General features: G+C 41.1%; 1 protein-coding gene across 1 annotated transcript in view; it reads left to right on the top strand.

The window, feature by feature from the left end:
* The window catches only part of THEMIS (thymocyte selection associated), a 112,833-nt gene that overhangs the window by 6,515 nt on the left and 84,442 nt on the right, over window positions 1-21,876 (top strand). The window contains exons 2-3 of the mRNA XM_006139427.5: window positions 12,290-12,448; window positions 18,329-18,787. Coding sequence (XP_006139489.1) covers window positions 12,290-12,448; window positions 18,329-18,787 — 618 coding nt within the window. The remainder of the gene's footprint in view (window positions 1-12,289; window positions 12,449-18,328; window positions 18,788-21,876) is intronic.

Raw genomic sequence — 21,876 nt, 5'->3', positions numbered from 1 at the left:
TAGAGTCCCCATTTGTTTGTGTAATCCTGAAAGGGTTACTGGAAGCAACCAGTCAGAGAATGATCAGATGGAAATGTATTTTTTCATGTCGATGGTGACCTGTTAAGGCAACGAGGAGTGGGCAAATCCTAGTTGCTTTTACAAATGTGAAAAGCCAGATGAGTTAAGGAGGGTTTGTCCATATGTGTCTGCAATAAAATGTGTGAATAAAATAAATATGATGGTGTGACTGGTGTGCCAGGTTACTTAATTAGGGTAAACTGTGACGAATAGGGCAGGCAATCCCTAAAGCTGGTGGTTATTCCAGTACTTCGAAGCTATTTTGTGCTGCTTGATAAATCTATCACACCTTATTGGTTACCCAGAAGCCAGAACACAGTTCCCTTGAAGTACCCAACCTTGAGTTTTCCCCCAGACAGCCAAGTCAAATGTGATGATTACTGAAAATTGTATTCATTGTATAAGAAAGTTCTAATAATTCCAAAGGATGGGCCACATTACCTCCCAAGTTTATGAATATTTCAGCTCTTACCCAAATACATACTGATGGCCAATTCTTGTTAACTAAACTAAAATTTATTTTAAAAAAAAGTGTGTGAATATTGGTTAATATATTAGTATACATACAGACATGAGTACAGTTCTAAGCTCAGTCCCATAGTCAAGATGGTGAGCTTTGTAGTTTAAAGAGTTCTTTCAGAATTAGTCCATAGGTTATATAGTCCAACGATTATATTCAGGGTGATCCAGGTGGGACTTGAGCTCTCAATCTTATGACTGCACCTAGCATCCAGCAGATCTGAGATGAAAGGGTAAGTTCCCAAGAGCCTTTTTATATAATTTTCTGGCAGCTGCTTGACAATACAATCTAGGGTGAACAATAGCCTTTTGAAGTAACCTTGTACTGTATTTCCTAAACATCACCTGTAATTAACTGCAAGGTAATTTAGCCAGTAAGCAATATATCATAAACTTTAGAGAGACCTATAGACAATGACATTATTTCACCCCAGAATCATCTAAATGTTAATATTCCCTTTTGATCTCTGAAGCAATAGCTATAGTAATAGACGGGAACTATTGTAACTACTAACTAACATCTATCAAGATATAAGTAAACTCCAATTTAAACAAAGCCAGAAAAACTTTGATGAAAATAATTAGGGCTGTATTATTTGAAGTGGTGGAGCATGCATTTTTTTAACAATGGCCCGAGTATCTACTGAATTGAATGCCCAGATGTGTCGATACCCTCCCCACAAAATCCGTGCATGTTTTCACATAATGAAATAAATTACTGACATTTTCTGTATAGTGTTTGCCCTGGCAGATTTGCCTCACTTGAGCATGGAGATAAATGCCAAATTTGTCAATGAAACCTGAGATTTCTCTCCCATGAGGGTCTGCTGCAGCAAGGCTCTGAAGACTCTTAGCTCCTCTTGTTTCAACTTGTGGGCAGGAACGAGGTTCCAGAGGAACCACGGAGAATAACTGTACTTAGCTGTGTCAATTTTCTGGTGTGATCTGTATCCAGAGACTGCTTGTAAATTTTCTCTGCCTCCCATTAGGCAGGCTGCTTTCCAGTGTTCAGGCAGATATTAAAGCAATTTTTGTTTCCAATAATATTCTGCAAGGAAAGCACCTTTAAGTAGTTAGTACTGAATGATAGTAACATCTGACATTTGTGGGTTAAATCTTGTCCACCTTGCTCATGGCATAGACTCTAACAGGAGGCTTGGCCAAATGAGGTGAGCAGGATTTAACCCTAGACAGCGCTCTTCAGAAAGCTGTAAGGAACAACACAATATAAACTTTAGGGGCTGGACCCATGATCCTTTGTCTCAGGAGCACTCACATGAGCAGATGTTGGGGTCAGAAATCTCCTGGAGCATCTCTCTGTGGAGATCCTCAGCCCCTCTGCAGCACTCTGTGGATAGGGTGTGTGTATATGGAGGGGGAGAAGGGTTGACCTCTTCATTCATGAAATAGGCCACAAGGCTCAATCAGGTATTCTGCCAGACTCTAGGGTCATCCATACAGAGCTGCCCTGGACTCCATTATTCCCTGTTCTTTGTCCCTGCTGGTGTAGTGCTAATCATGGAGTCCCTCTGGCTGTGGATGCCCCATAAACACATAGGAGGAGTGAGTGAAGCTCTGTGGAAAGGATTATAAAGGTCAGGCTTTGTTACCATTTTCTGGTGATCATTGTTGGGCCAGAGAGGAGACTATGGCCCCAATTTAGCAAGGTGCTTAAACACATGCCTAACTTTGGGCTCTATTTGGCAAGGTGACACATGCTCTGGCCTGATCCATCAAAGGAAAATATGCTTAACCTTAAGCAGCTCCATTAATCTCCGAGTACTTGCACAGACACTTATAGTTAAGCATGTGCTAAAGTGCTTTGCAGTATACTGCCCCTTTATTAATGACCTTAGCACAAAGAGATGGAGTGTGCTAATGAAATTTGCTGACAATACAAAGTTGTCAGAACAGAGAAGAGATTGGAATATTATACAAGATGACCTTGAAGACTGGAGTGACAGAAATGGGATGCAATTCAGTAGTGGAAAGTTATGCACTTAGGCTCAAGTAATAAAAATTTCTTCTGCAAGCTGGGGACTCAGCAATTGGAATCAACAGAGAAAGAAAGATGTAGGTTCCTCATAGGATAATGATGAGGGACCAATGTGATGAAGCCATGAAAAATGCAAATGTGAGCCTAAGATGTATCAAGTGAGGCATTTCCAGTAGAAAGGGGGAGCACTGTTAATGCTATTACACAAGGCACTGGTAGGACCTTACTGGGAATACTGTGTACAATTCTGGTCACCCAGCTATGTCAACACTGCTGTTTTTTGCCAGCAGAGACTATGCTAATGGAGCACTCAGCATTTGTCACACTGTCATTAGCATATTCTCTGCCTGAGGCCTTTTGCGCAAGAGGTTTTTGTGCAAAAAAACCCAGTGTAGACGGATCCGTTTTGCACAAAAAATACCCTTTTGCACGAGATCCTTATGCCTCAAAAAAGGAGGTATACAGATTTTGCGCAAAAGGGAGGGTTTGCACAGAATGGATCCATCTGCACTGCTTGTTTTTGCGCAAAAACCTCTTGTGCAAAAAGCCTTGGGCAGAGAATGTGCTAATGACTGTGACAAATGCTAATGAGCACTTCATTAGCATACTCTCTGCTGGCAAAACCGGCAGTGTAGACATAGACCCATAGTCAAGAAGGATTAATTTAAATTGGTACAGGTACAGAGAGCAAGTATTAAGATGATTAGGGGCATGGAGGGCCTATTTTGAGAGGAGAATGGAAGAGTTTGGCTTTTTTATCTTAGCAAAGAGAAAGCTCAGAGAGGATATGATAGCGCTCTATAAATATAGCGGGGAAGGAAATACCAAGGAGGGTGCAGGGTTATTTAAGCTAAAGGACAATGCTGGCACAAGAACAAATGGTCATGAACATACTGGGGCTGGAAATTAGAAGGGAGGGGTCAGGAAGGGATTTCCATCCCAATCCAAATATTTTCTGGGAGGATTTTTAACCTCCTTCCTCCGAAGCATCAGGGAAGGTCTTAACTGAAGATGGGATAGTTGGTGGGCTGGGCCAAGCAGTATCTCGCAGGTGTTCGGCTGGCTGGTTCTTGCTCATATGTCTACTGATTACCATAGGCGGGGGCAGGAAGGAATTTTCTCCCAAGTAGATTGACAGTGAGCTTGGGGTTTCTTGCCTCCTTCTGGGGGTAAGGATCACATGCCTGGATTATCTGAGTATATCTCATTTAATCATTTCCCTGCCACTGCAGGGGCCTTGAGCACAGGTCTCGCTCCCTCCTGCCTATTCTCTGCTTGGGGCTCATAACATTCTATTCTCCTCTGGGCTGTAATACTTTGGTCTCCTTTTTAGTTGAGTTTAGCATGAAGGTGCTGGGTGGTGTTCGTGGCCTGAAACACACAGAAAACCAGACTAGATTAGCTAGTGGCCCCTTCTCGCCTTAAACTCTCTAACTCTATAAGCACATGGGTAGTTCCATTAACTTGCAATAGGAGAACCCTCATGCTTAAAGTTAGGCATTGATGCAGCAAGTTACTTTTGTGCATTCTCCCTTAGCCAGCTCCGTCCTCCCCGTACCCTATGCTACCCACTTCAGCCAAAGGAAGGGAATAGGAATAGCATCATGGAGTGAAAGGACTGTCTTTCTGCATAGTCTGTCCTGGTGGGGAGGGGGGGGTCTCCTCTTTGCTTTGAACTGGGGAGAGGAGCAATGGCTCCATATACATATTTATAAAAATCGAGAACAGTTACAACGGCTGTGGCAAACGTTCTGCAAAGAGAGCTCTTACCACAGGCCAAGCAACATTACTTTTACAGTTCTTGTAGGCAATTGTGCAACTTGATTGCAGAAATGCTGATTCTCAAAGGTAAAACTAACAAAAGAAAGGTAAAAAATGTTGCATTTGGAGCTGTGGTTTTAGCTGCTCTTTCCTATAACATGGTATGCATCAAAGGCATGCTGCTGCATGCAAAGTTAAAGCTCACCCAAATAAATGAGAAACAGGAGGAAAAAAAAGTCATCAATCTATTAGGAAAGGAATATCTCAGATACCACCCAAGTTGTTTTTAGAGAATTCCATTATGACAGAAATGGCTGAAAGCTCTTGGCATTTTATAATATGTGTAGAAACATAAAACTGCTTCTTTTGTTTTCTAATGGGTCGCTGCTTGCAAAATCAGGCCCTCTCCTGCCCGGGTTGTTGTTAAATGGGTGCCATTTACTAATGAGAATACATTTGGAGTGGTCCTGTCCAAGTGCCCAGTATATTGCTTTATGTGCTGTAAATCCTGTTTAAGATGGAAACTACTTCAAGCCAGAGGGTGGGAGTGATGTAGCACCCCTTGCACCTCTAGTTCCAGCACCTATGGTTTTTGCTGTGTGGGGCGAACATACGGCTGGCATGGATGTGCTGAGGGTTTCTGTTGTACCCCCTGAATGCAGTGATGCCAGCTGCTGAGAGATGAGTACAAACATGGAGGACTTGGAGCAGTAAGGGCAAATAGCTAGGAAAGCCAAGCTTAGCTCACATTGCGGGTTCACAGAGTTTGTATCCCAAGTGAGAGCCTGGGGTGGAAGTAGAAGCTATAGTTGCAGACCTATTCTAGGCCTCTGTAGCTAGCTGGGGGATGAATTCCATCCTCTGTGTGTACTTTCTTACACAACGATAGTTTACCTGAACTTAGTAGGACAGGGCAGAGGCTGATTTTCTTACTGGGCATGTGACTGGAAAAAAAACCTAGTGTCTCTATTGGTGGAGATATAGAACTCTATGTACCTACTTGCTTAGTAAAAAGTGCTGGAAAAAGTTTATAAGCCAAAATGAAAACCTTAAAATTGGTTGCAGTGTAAAACAACTTTAAAATATACACTCCCCGCCTCACAGAATAGACTCAACAGAAGGCTAAACTCTAGCAGCAGACATCCCCTATGGCTTTTGTTTTTCCGATACTGAATATACTTTATGCACTTTGCTCCTATTGGAGCCTTGTAGCAGCACTCATGGAAACAGTGATTTGAGCTGACTATGGCGCATCACGGGGCAGGTTAATGTCTTTCTGGTTGAGCAGGTATTCCAAGGCAGGCCTTCCCATGGACAGAAATGACTTCACCAACCAGTGAATTGCAGTTCTGATGTGAAAGAACAGCAGTCAGGTGCACAGGTGCCAGCTTCCTCTTTGATCCCAGGTGCTCGACCCCTTCTCTGCCCCAGGCCCTGACCCCACTCCACCCCTTCTTCCAAGTTCCCATCTGCTTCACCTCTTCCCGCCCCCACTCCTGCTCTTCCCCCATGCACCTCCTGTTTGCTGCGGAACAGCTGATTGTGGTAGAGAGGAGACACTATCAGGGAAAGAGAGGATCTCATCAGTGGGGCTTATGGTAGGTGGGAGGTGCTGGAGGAAGGGGAGGAGCTAGCTGCCGATTGGTGCTAAGCAGCCACTAATTTTTTGTATGTGGGTGCTCCACATTTATGGTTAGGTAGGCAACTAATGCACAACCAGGTTTCCCAAAGAGGGTGTGTGTGTGCAAAGGGGGCAATTGCCTGAGGACCCAGTGATTCAGAAGGGCCTGGCAGTAGCTAGGAGCCCTGGGCCCTTTAAATCACCACTGGAGTGCCACACATTGTGCTCTGGGTGACTCTTGAGGGCTGGCTTATGGAGGATGGAGATCATGGTGTGGTACATTCCAGGTGGTGCTGAGGGTAGCTGCCCCTATCTGACTCCTTCCACCCAAGGCTCCTCCCCTTCTGGGAGTGCACAGTTGGTCCCATTCCCTCCTCCCCCCGATCTTTCCCCGGAGCCCAGCAAGTCTGTCTGCCCCCTGTGCACAACATAATAGTAGGAGAAGAAAAATTTGAGAGAAGACAGCAGGGAAAATCCCTATTCTTACAAAACTTGCCGGGGAATCATCTGTCAGGGATGGTGTAGACGGAGGTTGGTCCTGCCTTGAGGGCGGGGGGCTGGACTCGATGACCTCTCGAGGTCCCTTCCAGTCCTATGATTCTATGAACATCCATGCCAAAAAGCTAAGACTCTCTCTCCTCCCACATTCTAACCCTCCTTTGAAAGAGATCCTACACCATCAGCTGCATGGACTTCAGTTAATCAGTAGATGCTGTTTGGATCCACAGTTGTTGAATTTAACCCAGCCTATAGGCTGGGTGAATCAATGGCTGATGTTTGGCTAGTAGATCACAGTCTGCACTGACCATTGTAAGAGAACAAATGAAACAGATATTAAAAAAAATATGCTGTGCACTTGGTTCTGTGTATCGAGCCCTGAAGTGGGAATCAGGAAACCTTGGTTTTAGTCCCAGCTCTGTTAATGACCTTAGGCAAGTCACAGTGCTGTTTTGTGTTTCCATTACATAAGACTATAAGAACGGCCATACTGGGTCAGACCAAAGGTCCATCTTCTAGCCCAGTATCCTGTCTGCTGACAGTGGCCAATACCAGATGCCCCAGAGGGAGGAAACGCAACAGGTAATCCTCACATGATCACTCCCCTGTCACCTACCTCCAGACAAACAGAGGCTAGGAACACCATTCCTACCTATCCTGGCTAACAGCCATTGATGTATTTGTAAAACAGGGACAATGAGAATGTCTTTCTTCATAAAGTGCTTTCAAGTGAATAGATGAAAAAGTGATGTAAGAACTAATTATTATTAATTGACTTAATTATGGACCTCATTCTGAGACACCATGTGTTCATAGTTCCCTTGGGAGTCAATGAACATTTCACACTCAGAGCAGCTATGAACCTGGGTCCTAAGCTAGGAAGGATAAAAAGCAGAAATGTAATTTCAATGACTATTGTTCTAACTTATAAAATATTGATCTCAATCATTCTGTCTCACTTCTCCCTGATGTGAAAAGTAACTTGAATCATCTTATACATGGATCGCATTTATATTTTGTATTGTTATTTTTGAGGGGAAAATAAACCTTACCCTACATATGAGAGTAGAATCAGATACAAATTATTGTAGATGTTTTCACAAGGATACTATTTTAGGACAGACAGAGGAAAGGCTATTTAACTAGTTGTTTTGGTTGCTTTGATATGATCACAGCAGCTGCTAATATGGATTGTCAAACCAGAGATTATAAAAGGATGTAAATGTAGTTTTTATTGAACAAAGTAACAGTCCAAAAAGGTAGTTTCAAAGGCAACTAGTTCTTTAATTACAGCCTTCAGGGGCATTGTTTGATCACTGTAAATAGGCTGCCTTATTTTAGCTTTTGCTAAAATGGTTTTGCATTGTATTCTCTACAGTTTTCTGGAATCGAAAAGAATCAACCCTTAAGGTTAATTGACTTCCATTTTCAGTGTATTTTATGCTTTCTTTGTGGTTAAACCCAGAGAATTGGCATGCTGACAATGAGTAATGCACTAAGTATGACATTTTCCATTTTTTCCCATGGGTATATAACATACTATATCTGGGGTTCCATGGTGCACAGCTAATCAGCTTCAGCAAGGGTTTTCTGATTCACATAGGCACCTGGCAGGAGCTCTAACAATAAAATTAATCCTGCTGGTATGAATGGGAAAAGAATTTTTGTCTATTTGAAAACTTGGTTCTAATTCTCAACAACAAACATATCTGGCAAAATTAGCAGGATGACAAATCTCATGGCTAAATTTTAGGCAAGAAAAATGTTACCTCATATTGTATTAGTCCAGACAAACTGCCAAACTAGGGCTAAAATCAGAATTTAGGCTATTTAACATAAGACAAATTTGTAATTATAACCAATACCAGATAGTTGTGCACAAAATGTATTGATAATTGTGAGGGATATTTTTATTTGTTTATTTAAACAGTGCATATTAGGCCAAATCCTGATCTTCACTACAGTAGTGTAAAACCAGAGCACCTCCACTGAAGTACAAGGATACTCAACACATCTTTGGTATGGAGACAAGGATACATGGGGATGACAGCCAGCAGTAAAATGAAGAGCTGGGCTATGCTTTTAGAGAGCAGGAAGTGTATTTTAAAAAAAAGATTCACTAACAAAACCAGCTACTTTGTGACACACTGCTACTAGACAATGTGTTAAACGTACAGCATTGGATTAATTTAGTCAAGTTTAAAAAATGGTTGTGAAGGCAACTGTAATGTCCATCTGGGGCCCTTGTTCTACCACACTGTGAAAGGGGAGGCTCAGGGACTGGGGCCAAATGGGAAGCCTTCAAACCAGCAGAGATCACCAACATCTCAGAATGGGAGGGGGGAAAATTGCCAGATAAGCCTTGTTGTTTTAAGTATATTCCCTAGTACTAGCCAAGAGAATACCTCTAAGTTGGCCTGTAAATGGGCTGAGCAATTCACACATAGCTCAAAGAAAGCTTGCTAAGAAGGGGAGGGAGAAGAAGAAATTAATAGCATATAATATTCACAGCAATCAGGCTCTTGATTTCTATACTGTACATGAGGGGTGGAGAGGTTTTATTCATCAAATAAAGAGGATGACTAACGTTAGTGCAGTTTCAAGTCACTCACTGCACCATGAAATAAAATATTGCCTATATGTTTTCAGGATGGCATAACGTTGCCTACAGAGCAGAGCTAAAGCGAGGAGAGCTCTGACACTTCTTCATGTGGTCGCTGGAGCATCAGCTGCTGTAACCCACAGAGGCCAGGCAGGATGGACAGGAGTAGTAGTGTTAGTCAATGTGGTACTGGCAGCAGTGCAAAAGAATAGCAAGAAGTGACAGGGTTCCGTTTTTGCAATAAGCAAGACAAATTGGTTCTTTTATAGTGACTCAAGGCAGTGACTTTCCTGGTTTTATATGTTTAGGGCCGGATTAACTGAGCGTGGCTCAGGAAGGCATAAACTACACCAGCTCACACCAGATTGTTGTTTGTGCTGCAATAGTTTTTAGGGACCATAACCATAGGTGAGGACTCCACTGTGCTAAACACAGTACAAACATGGAACAAAAAGACAATCCTTGCTTGGGGAGTTTACAGTCTAAGTAGAATGGCCCCCTGCATCACAGGGGGAATTCATTATGAGGGCACCCAGCAGTACTGCCATCATCTCCTTCTCTCAGTCCTGTGTGTGTGTGAGAAATAGGCTACGATGTACTTCTATGTTCTGCTGGAGGAGAGAAAATACTGCTCCTCTCTGCTTCCCCCTGCAGGGAGCAGAAAAATCAGTCTTGCACATGCCCCCTGCAGGGAACAGTAAGGATTACAATACTGTAGTAATTGGGGAAAAAACACTGCGGGGGGCAACCTTGCCTTGCTGCCTCTGTAGGCAATCCAATGAAGTGGGAGTGTTCTGGGAATAGAATGGTTTTGTTGGGGATGTTTTCACTGCGGAGTTCGCCCAGGCTCTTACTCAGCTGTTACCGTAAACCATTTCTCATCCACACGCACAGACCTCTCTGGGCAGACTTTGGTAGTGATTTCAGTCCAGGCTGGCTGGGGGGTACAAGTAAGGCTAAAGCCTGAAGGAGGCTGTGTCGTGGCATGTCAGGGAGTCCCTGACTCTGCACCCCCATCCACAGTCAGATGTGAGACTCAGCCAGCAGGCAGAACAAAAGGTTTATTGGTTCACAGGGACACAGTGTCGCTTAGGATCAATGTTAACACAGGAGCCAGGGCAGACAGCATTATTCTTCTCTGGGAGAAGGGGTCCTGGGCCCTTCTCCCCCATTTCCTGCCCTTAAGCCCCTTCTCTCCTCCTAGCTCAGACAAGAGTGACTCTTCTTGCAGGCCCTACCCGCAGCCTGGAGTCAGCCCCGCCTATCCTTTGTCTTCCTTCTTGGCCAGGAGTTATCTCTTATGTCTGGCCCAATACATATCTGAAGTGAGTCACGCTCAGCCTCTCCCCCCTCATGCAGAGAGTGTTGTGGGCGGGGGGAGAGGGCAACTGAAGTACACACACACACACACACAGAGCACAATACAGCAAAGAGTGAATGTAACAACACCCTCACTATGCCACAGACTGTCCCGCTGGCGGGTTACCCATGCACTCAACAGTGAGGATGCAGGCTGAAGTAATCAAGTGTTCTTAGTCCTCCAATACCTTCCCACCATTCTACCTTCCCCGCACGTGCCTAGAAGGAAAACCATGGGATATGCCCTTGCAAAGCATATCAGGCGAAGATAGCACAAGTGAGGACACAGTAACACAGGAATAGGCACGACTTTTACTCTAGCCAGGGCTTGCTTGATTCCCTGCTCTTCCCCAGGTCCTGCTCCCACTTCATCCCTTCGCCCAAGTCCTGGCCCCGTCTTGTCCCATGTGTGCTCTACTGCCTCCATTCCACCCCTTCCTCCAAACCTCCATCGCTTCCTCAGCGTGCACAACATTCTCACGCCTCCCGTTCCCTCCTGCAGCCATGAAAGACGAAGTGCTGGGAGGGAAGGGGAGGAATAGGGGAGGAGGAGCAGGCAGTAGGAGCTCATACCCAGTAGTCAATCATTCATGTTAACTCTCCATGAAGATACACCTTCATGTCTTGAACCCAGGTGAATGTTGTAGATGGAGAAAGACCAATTCCTTTGCTTTCCCAACATGTGCTAAAAGTTGTAGGGAGAGCTCTTTTTCTGGACTCTCCTCCACTCCTGGAAATGACTTTGGAAGATAGTTCCCTCCCCTTCACCAGTGGGTTTCCATATTCCCAGTGAGAAGTGTAGGGGAAACTTCATTTCTAAGGGAATGTTGAATATAGCCTTCATTACAGAGAGGCTGCCATTTCTTCAACATATCCTCTTTTAGCTTGTGCTTTATTCTCCTTTAAGGATCAAGTGCAAACACCCACTACCAAAAATAATGGAGTAGTGCTTTTATTACCCAGATGTTCAAGATTGGCTTTAATACTCAGGGTGGTGTGTGGTTTTGTCACTGAGTTCGTAAATGACTGCAGTGAGTTCACAACTACACCCTGGGCTGAGTGAGAGGAGTTTATTAGCCCAGGATAGGGTTATGATTTGGATGCAACCTTGAATCCCTCTTAAGAGAATGAAATCACCAGCAGATAGTATTTTTGGTATAGCTGTGAAGTTGAGATGGTCATTCCTTATGTAGTGTCCACGAGGCTGATGAATTCTGCAGGCAAAGTACTAAGATTTGTGTCCTGAACAGCTACTGAAAACTACTGCAGTTTGTGAGTCAGGATTATACAATATGCCTACTCTCTGATTGACACAGACTATGCTATTACAATGTAGAAAGATTGAAGGGCTGATCTTTTTAGGCTCTTTTTTCTTCATAATGGTATTTTGAGGTGTTATTGGGAGCTACAAAGTGTATATGCACAGTTGCGGCTGAGCCAAAGTGCAGTGAAGTCAGAAGAAAGGTGTCCTTTCACTTCAATAGTCTTTGCATCAAGCCCATGGAGAAGAAACTCCCTTGTTTTTAATATCATGTATCCTATAGGAAATATTAGGATCATATCCCATATAGCTTACTGAACATACCATAAATCTCAATAGGGCAAACTTTGATTGTAGAGTGGTTTTGATCTTTAAGTGTTAAATAATACCAAAGGAAAAAAATGAGGTTGAAAACTTGGTGGCAGGGTCTATGATACTGAGAGGGAGAATGAAACCCCAATTGTTATTTGAAGATCATGTAAATTTCACATAACTTGTTTAAATGGCTTTTAGTGACTATGTAGAAGGAACTCTTCCAACAAAAGCAGTAGGAGTATTTTAAATAGTGCTTGCAATTTTGTATCATCTTTCTTTCCTTTTGTATTTCCTTAGGCTCCATTTATGAAATGTTTGGAAATGAATGCTGCCTGCCAACTGGAGAACTGATTAAAGTTACTGGGTTCAAAATTAATAAGATCATTGCAAGCATCTTTGAGAATAATGAAGACAGCCAGTGCTCAGCCAGAATTGAGTTGCCTCTGAATTTTCCAGGTACAGTGTTTCACAAATATATGTTACTGAGGTTTTATAAATCCCATTGTTACTTTTATTTGTTCTGTTGTTTCCTTATGCCTGATGATTGTTGAGGTCAATGACCTTTCTAATTTTTTCCACTAATGTGTAGAATAAAATTTGTTATGTGCACTGAGGCAAGTAGAAATACATGCAGCCAGCTGTGTGTGCTGTAGGCACTTGGCTAATCAGCTGGGAAGTATTTGAATCTTTCCCAAGTGGCCACCCAGGCACTCAGCTTACAGGGAACACAGATTGGGGTGCCTGCCCACTAAGATGCCAAAAATACAGTCATAATAGATACACTAGATAAAAGGAATGAATTTCTAAACTTTTCATTGTATAACAGTCTCTCATGCTTGGATAAAAAATATTATTATTATTAAAAATGGAGCTGATAATGCTGCTTATACCTAAGGTTGTCCAACAGAAGACTCATTATGAAAATCTGTTTTCAGTTTCTTATGACTCTGCCAGACTTCAACTTTTTGGGCTGCAATTTTCCATGCAGGTGTCGTCTTCAGGCTAATGTTTAGGTTTATGTTTAGTTTAGTTTAGTTTAGTTGTTTGTTTGCAAAGTCTGCAAAAATGGTTGACCCATTTCTGAAAATGAGATTAGGGGAAAATATGGTGTTTTTCAGCTGTTAAAAAAATTCATGCTATAGTTTGGTTTAGAAGTTTTTGATGTCTCCGTGCTTTGGAATTAGGGACTTAATATTTGCTAGGCATGGCCCTTGTGTCAAGGATGGATCTTGTGTTGTTTCTCTGTGGGGGGAAAAACACCAACATTTGGCCAACTTCATAAAATCATAGAACACTAGAACTGGAAGGGACCTTGAGAGGTCACTGAGTCCAGTTCCCTGCCCTCACGGCAGTACCCAGTACCATCTAAACCATCCCCAATAGATGTCTGTCTAACCTGCTCTTAAATATCTCCAGAGATGGAGATTCCACAACCTCCCTAGGCAACTTATCCCAGTGTTTTACTGCCCTGACAGTAGGAAGGTTTTCCTAATGTCCAACCTTTTAAGCCTCCCTTGCCGCAGATTAAGCCCATTGCCTCTTTTCCTATCCTCAGAGGCCAAAGAGAACAATTTTTCTCCCTCCTCCTTGTGACACCCTTTTAGATACCTGAAACAGCTATCATGTCCCCTCTCAGTCTTCTCCTTTCCACACTAAACAAGCCCAATTCTTTCAGTCTTCAGAAAGTTATGTTTCTGAAAAAGCTCAGCTCACACATGCTTCGTAGAGACTTGTTAGAGTTTGGCATCTGCATGTCCCAAAGATTCCATTTGTGATGTCCATATTCTGGCCCTTCACAGCTCTCTCATATCTATTGGACTGCATACACCTCATCTTAGAGCTGCAGGTGCTCTGCAAAACTTTTTCTGCAATTGCTACTCCCAGTTGCTATGGGACTGGGAACCAGAGAAGGCAGAAAAAGTGGAAAATGTCATTGCCTTTTAAGCCAGTCTCATGCTTTTGGGAGATCTGACTTGTGTTTTAAATGCATGAGGCTGTGCTGGGGCTGTTTGTTTATTTGAGAGAGGAATTCTGATTTTCGTTCTTGTCTGCACCTATTTCCATGGGAAACCTAAAAATCCATTATGTTGCACCTTGTGAGACTAAATTCATGTCTGCTAACACCACTTTTCATGGTTACACTCTATGTGATGGGTTGTACTAAACTCAGCAACAAGAAGATGGTAATAATGAAGCCTCTTACTAGTCTGAGCGAGAAAGCATATAGATACATTTGGGATCTCTTCTGGTGTACATCGCACTAACAATTTGATTATTGGTTTAATTTTTTTCTTATTGAGAGAAAGATTCTGTTGTACATCATCAGACAGTCCCACGCATTACAATTATTTTTTGACTATACAATTTTTTCCTTTTTTAACATTCTGGTCTGAATGAAATTATAGTAAATGCTGTCATTTTTCTCTCTCTCACAGCATAAAAATACAGCATAGATGTCTGCATACCAGTTCCCTTTTAGAAACTCTATTTTTTACGTATTTTGGAAGAAACATTATTTACTTCACCAGAACTCTTATGGTGTGTTTCTAGCATTCCCTGGCTCCGCATGGAATAGAGCAAACTTTTTGGCTTTGTTCTTTTTAAGGATGATTCATTGCAAATTAAGATGCACACCCCAGGATCTTGCTTATCTTGTCTCTTTGTACTGGTGTGAATGAGGAGCAACTCTATCCAAGTTAAGAGAATTAAACTGGTAAAACATTGGTGCATTTGAGAGAAGAGTCAGGCCCATTCGCTTTAAACATTTTTTGCTCTTTTTCTGTTTGAACATTTCTGGTGTTTGCACAACTCTATAGAACTCCTTATTTCTTTTCCGGAAAATCAGATCCCTGATAAAGGCCTAAGCTGACCCTTGTATTAACAAAAAGTACTGAAAACATGAGTTCATATCTATGTTATTTCATTTTATCCTCATTCTAATTTCTTCGTTCATGCTTCAGAGTATCCGTCTATTCTTTCTGTGCTCACACACTGGCCAAAAAAATCTTCTGCTGTACATTATTTGCTTGACTAGCTACATCCAGTAAATATATCAGAGCTACTCTTTTCATCATGAACAACTTGGTGAAGGCTGACAGATTTCATGACACATGAACTTGGTCCTATTAATGTTTTCTTTGTGATCTTTAGTCTGCATAAATATTTGTACATTCTCTGACTGCTCAGAAGTTTCTTTTATAACAATCATGATTAGCATGCTCACAAAAATAGGTTAGGAATATTATTCCCATTTTATTTAAGGGGTAGGTGAAGTACATAGAGATGTGAGTTGCAACATAGCATATGGATGACAGCAGAGTTGGAATTAGACTCCACAAACTCAGTTCTGATTTCACTTATTATAGAGTCGACTGGAGGACCTGAGCCAAAACATTGGCAAGTCTATTCTAAACCTGTCCTTTCCATTGCTTGTAACTTTCTCCCAGCCCCAAAAGTTCTGCTTTGGAAAATGTGCATGCCTTGATTTTTGCCAAAATGTGATTATATTTAGAAAGTCTAAGTGAAGTTGAACAAGCCATTTTTTATTACATGGATGTAAAAAAAAATCCTTAGACACTTTTTTGCACTCAGCTTCAATGTCTGAAGTTTAGAAATGTAACTGTCATATATCATGAGGAATTATTGATATGTTGTGTGTGAAAAACATCTGGATTATAATTTATAATGATTCTAATAAGTTTCTGGACAGCTGTGGATAACAAATTAAAAAAAAATCCTGGTAAAAAACTGAAATGACTAAATATGTCAGAGCAAGCAAAGCATTATGAGAAATCATCAGAGCGTACAATGCCAGTTAGAGAAGGATTGCTGCTGTTTTCACTCTTCACACCAGAATATTTTGTTTAATGTTTACCTTTTATTTGTAGAGAGAGAAACATATGGAACTTTACATACTCAAAACAGAAGCAGGTGGTTACTAGGTACATTTAATTCATGGGTATAATCAGTAGAGGAGCAACATGTACATGTCCACATGATTCTTTAGCTGTCTGCTCAAGCATGCTGTTATCAAAATTGAGAAAATGATCAGAATGGAAGATAAAGATTTTTTTTCCTCCCAACATTGATGGAGCATAAACCCAAGGGGATAATCAGATGTCTAGTTTTGTATGATAAAACTATTAATTACTGTTTCATATTAAACCTGCTTTCTGCCATGAGGATATTCATCAGTTTCATGACACCAAAGCTGAATTCCAAATGGTTCAATAGTCCCAGGAAATTTAACTTAGTACTAAGTTCAGACTCAGATAGAAGGGAAAGCAATCCGTTTATTTGTGGTGAATTTCCTTCCCAACATATTGCCAAAAAATTCACAGTTAGAGAGGACTTTTAATCCCAGTTCAAAAAAATACTCTGATAAGTATAGTTTTTGCCTTTGGAATACAAAATCATAGAATAGTTTGTATTTTTTCAACAAAATTTCAGAGGAAATCTATTCCTGTCCCCCTTCATCCGAAACATTTCCAGGTGGATGATGCCCCTCCTGCTCCTGCAGCTTACTTGCCTGGAACATTGGCTGGATGTTACTGATGTCTTTGTAACTTATTCATTCAGCAGGACCATGCTGCAGGCACGGAATTCAGATTAAGGGGGATTTAAAAATGGCGGCGCCCGGGAACATGCAAATATTTAAATCCCAGGCTTCATTTGCAACTCCGGTTGCCCTAATTACCCTACCTAGCTCGAACTAACGAGCTAGTATAGACATACCCTTAGTTCCCAGAGGTGCTAGAGTAGCCTATTTATGTTCTTTGGAAAACTGAACCTTTATAATGGCTGTTCAGAAAAACTCACAGTCTAACTATTACCCAAGTGCCTCTATGAGGCAATGATATCACTGTTGAATCTTGTGAAAAGATAACTTAATCATACCGCTCAACGAAATCCTGCTGTTGAATTCTCAAAACTGTCCACTTCATCTTCATCTAGGAAAACACTGACAAATATATAAACGTACACATTTTTCTTGCTGTATGGACTTCTAACAAGACAGCTTCCAAGGACATGATTAACATGAATTAATAGTGCCCCTAGAAATTAGAGATGTACATATGCAACCTCTAGTTTCTAGTAGTTAAGCGTTGCAACTATCTCATGATAAACCACACTGCTCTAGTGGCTAAATATTAGGGTCATCCATCTGCTGGCTTATACTATTAATCATGCTAAAATACATTCTTCTCCCTTGCTCTTACAATCCAGTGGTGACAGTGGTGGGGAGGGTTGGTTGCTTGTTTTAATATAGACCTGTATTTACTTTATAAATCACTGACCTGCATGAAAATCAATAATTAGTGTGAATACTTAGGGCCAAATTCATTTTTTGTGTAAGTGTGTGAAATTACATTGAGCTCAGCACAGTTGTGTGTGCATAACGTGGGTCTTATTCCATAAGACTTAGTTTTCATGATCAAGTTGAGGGAAGTGGTAAATCATTTTCCCTTTTCGGTGTAGTAAAGAAACAGATTATTATTTTATTCTTCATGTAAGAATTTGGTGGAGGGCACTGGAACTAGAAGTATTTTATCTAGGCTTGGAGAGTAAAAGTATTCCTTCTGAACAAAGAGAAGCATCATCTACTCTGTGCTATCCATCTTCCTAAGTAGCACAGAGCATAGCAAATGCAGCCAATTCTGTTCATAAGGTGACATGAAGATCTTTGGATCTCCTCTCCAGACTTCACATTTCCCAAGGATCCTCATTTGGGATTTGGAGGTTCTCTCTCCCTCCCCTTCTCTCTCCTGCCCTCCCCCCCCCCCCCCCAGTTCCAGAAGACCACAAACACTGCTTCTGAGAGAGAACAATTTATCATGACATAGAATAGAATCCTGCTTCATCAACAGTAGCTGTGTTGGCTTTGGATAGTGTGCAGGAGTAAACTCTCCACCTTTGTTAGAGTGAGGTGAAACAGCTCAAACACAAAAATATTCAATAAAAACATTGTTATACTTGTCTGACCATCACTACAGTAAGGCCCCAATGCTGTGCTTAACTTTACACAGTGACTTCAAAGTTAAGTGCGTGCAGGTTTCCAAGAAAGAACGGGATCTAAAATTTAGTGGGACTTGAGTGATGCACGGGTCTTGTGCTGGCTAAGCTTCTGCACAGGTCTGCATGTCACCCTCAGAGAATGAGGACTAATGAAGCTTCATGATTCTGTTTTCATAGAGCCACTTTTCTGACAGTTCAGCTGTACTCTAAATGCTACATGTTTTGTTCTGATTCTGGTTTTGTGGGCTAAAAGTTGATGTGACAGTGAATGCTTACACATTTCCCAAGTGCCCTTGTGTAATACAACATTCCTGTTCTTAGGACTTTGTAAGATCATGGCTGATAAAACTCCGTATCTGAGCATTGAAGAAATCACAAGAAAAGTATCTATTGGCCCAACACGACTGGGCCACCCTTGCTTCTACTGCAATGAAGACATAAAATTGGCAAACCTCACCATCAGACAAGGTGAGCAGATCATGTTCAATTCCGTAGAAGAGGTCAACGGGACATTGACTGTGAACTGTGGAGTAGTACGAGACAATCAGTCTCACTCCTTTACTTTGCCACTCTCCCAAGAAGGAGAGTTCTATGAATGTGAAGATGACCATATTTACACCCTGAAAGAGATTGTTGAATGGAAAATCCCCAAGAGTAGAACCCGGGTTGTGAAATTTACCAATATGTTGCACACATGGGAGTCCTCTAATCCACTTCCTGAGAATTTTGATGGCTGCCTGATTCTAGCACCAATCTATGAAGTACAAGGAGTGATGAAATGTAAGTAAAAATCTAAGTTAATCAGTTGTACCTCTGTGCCTAGCCATGTGTTCTAAACAGAATGTAAACTGCTCAAAATATCTCTTGGAGACCGTGCTTGTTTGGACAGCTAGAAGATGAGTATTCCATACCTATATTTGCTATTGCTCATAGTTTAAAAAGGGGAAGATTTTTTCTCCTCCTTCCCTCATCCTCTAATTCAAATATTGACTCTATCTTTTTATTGCAATATGCTATTATCATTTTTACTGATACTACTATTAAATTATTGTTAGAGAAGAAACTTTTTTCCAAGCAGATAAAGCAGGGAATTAAGAAATCTAGGTTTTATTCCCCAAAACAATTAGGGTACGTCTACACTGCACAGTTATTTTGGAATAAGCTACATTCTAGGGGAGCCTCAAAATTAGTCTGAGGCAAGCTTCCCTAATGTAGATGTGCTATCTCGATTTAGAGCCCCAGAGGAATAATTTAGAATGTCCCTGGTGAGGGGCTATTTTGAAATAGCAGAAGTGGAGCATCTACACATGCCTTATTTTGAAATAGCTATTTTGGAATAGGCATTATTCTTTGAAGAATGAAGTTTACAGAAGTTGGAATAAGCCATCCGTTATTTCAAAATTATTTTGAAATAACAGAATTGCGGTGTAGATGCTCGCATAGTTATTTTGGAATAATAGCTGTTATTCTGAAATAGCTTTGCTGTGTAGACGCACCCGTATTAACTAACTTTTACCATAGGGGAGTCATTTAATTTAGCCATCTGTAAAATAGATGTATTGATAAATATCTATATCACAATAGTATTAGGAGGCTTAATTATTGCATGTGAAATGTGTGGAGATCCTCTGACATATGGTGCTATTAGAATACAAGGTATTATTACTATATTATACAAGCCAAAATAGGGCTTGTCTTCACTGCTACAATTAGCTCAAATTATCATACTTGAGTTAATCCACCTGAGCTACCCTAGTTGAGTGAGTGACTATACTGCAAAACAAAACATGAGCTACACACAGTGATAGGGTTAGCATCTGACGGGATGTAACTTAAACTACTGCATCCCTACTACAGTACTAGCTCCAGCACAAGCAGAAAGTGAGTTTCAATTCATTCCCACTCAAGCCAACATGCTTGAGTTTTAAGTAGTGGTTCTCAGCCAGGGACACACATGCTCCTGGGGTATGCAGAAGTCTTGTAGTGGGCACAGCAGCTCATCCAGTTATTTGCCTAGTTTTACAACAAGCTACATGAAAAGCACCAGTGAAGTTAGTACAAACTAAAAATTCATACGGACAAACTGAGAAAAAAGGGAATTTTTCAACAATAGTGTGTGGTGACACTTTCGTATTTTTATGTCTTATTTTGTAAGGAAGTAGATTTTAAGTGAGGTGATATTTGGGGTACACAAGAAAAATCACACTCCTGAAAGAGATATGGGGTCTAGAAAGGTTGAGAGCTACTGATTAAAATTGTCAAATAACCCAAGCTGGAGATTTATGTGTACGTGCAATGGCTAGATTAAGAACAAAATATGAGTTCTAGCTTGAGCTAATTGAAATAACCTAACCAAATAAGCCACAACATCAGGGGCTCATACACCTGCATATCCACTAATGTGATATATGGCATCAAGTGCTAGCAGTGCCCCTCTGCCATGTATACTGGCCAAACTGGACAGTCATGGACAAGGATTAATAGACATAAGTCAGACATCAGGAATGGTAACACTGAAGTTCATTTACAAGTTTGACACTATCAGCTTGGGCTTGAATAAAGATATTAACTGGTTAACACACTACAAAAGCAATTTCCCCATTTTTGATGTTCACATTTACATGTCAAAGGGTATGAATGAAACACATGCAGCCTGACTCAATTAGCGACATTAGCACTGGTCCTACAATTGATAGGTAACTGCTTTTGTTGTTATATATACCCTGTAATTTCCACTCCAACTCTGATGTGGATTTTCCCATAAAAGCTCATGATATGATATATTTGTTAGTTTCTTAGGTAACAAGGGACTGCTCATTGTTCTTGAAGATACAAACTAACATGCCTACCCCCCTGTGACTTTTTTAAATTATTTGGTGTGTAAGTATATAATTTTTGTTTAAAAAAAAAAAGGGTTGATTTTGTTTTCTGAAAAATATTGGACAGTCAAAATTTTCTCAGCTTTTTCATGAAGAAAATTACATTTTTAGCCCGAGATCCTGCAAGTGCTTATGCACACAATTGCTTTTACTTTCAGTGGGATTAATCGCAGCAGTAAAGTTGAGGACGTGTGTAAGTATTTACAGGATTGACACCTTATTTCCTGCAAGGTTTTTCTGCTTTCTGCTCGTCCCAGAAGCATACTGATAGAACTCCATGAAAACTGAATTATATTAGTATTCAGCCGTATGTTTTGTAAAAATATGTTTTGTAATGGATATTTCTCTAGGGAATGATTCAAGTAAATAACGAAAGCACAGGACAAGGAAAGAAGGATGGGTAACAATTGTTTGTGCAATACACAACATTGGCTAAATGATGGATTTGAGAGATTCCATGAAGTCCAATATCCAGATAATAGGCTTAATGCATTTTTCAAAACTGTAGCTGGATTCAGTAGTTTGGGCCCCAGTCCTGCAATCCACACAGCTGTATCCCTGTGACTACTTAGATCCAAACTGCAGGATCAAAGCCCTTAGTAAAAATTAGTTTAGTTTGCTAAAAAACTACTAGAGGGTTGCGAGATAATGTGTATTATGCACTTACCTCTCAACTCTACATCCTGACATGTGCCTTACTTGTGGTTTTCATTAGCATTTGCATTTATATTTTTCATGGTATGTTCAATGTGTAAGCTACATTAAATGGCTCTGAAATGTTGATTTGAGAAATGGGTCACTCTGCAAATGATTAACTGTTTGCTTGAGAACTTCGAAAAATAGATCCTCGCTGTTTGCTAGAAGACAGTGAAGCTCTCTCTCTATAGCTTGGAAATGATGTAAGGCAAACTTGGTTCTCAGTTGCAAGATCACTGATAAGAGGGTGCTAAATGATGTTTTCAGAGGGTGTGGGGAGTAGCTATATATCTT

Source organism: Pelodiscus sinensis, chromosome 3 (genome assembly GCF_052426305.1).
Source record: "Pelodiscus sinensis isolate ZL-2025 chromosome 3, ASM5242630v1, whole genome shotgun sequence".
Classification (NCBI taxonomy): Eukaryota; Metazoa; Chordata; order Testudines; family Trionychidae; genus Pelodiscus; species Pelodiscus sinensis.
The sequence above is the reverse complement of the archived record's forward strand: the minus strand, read 5'-3'. Positions and strand labels throughout refer to the sequence as shown.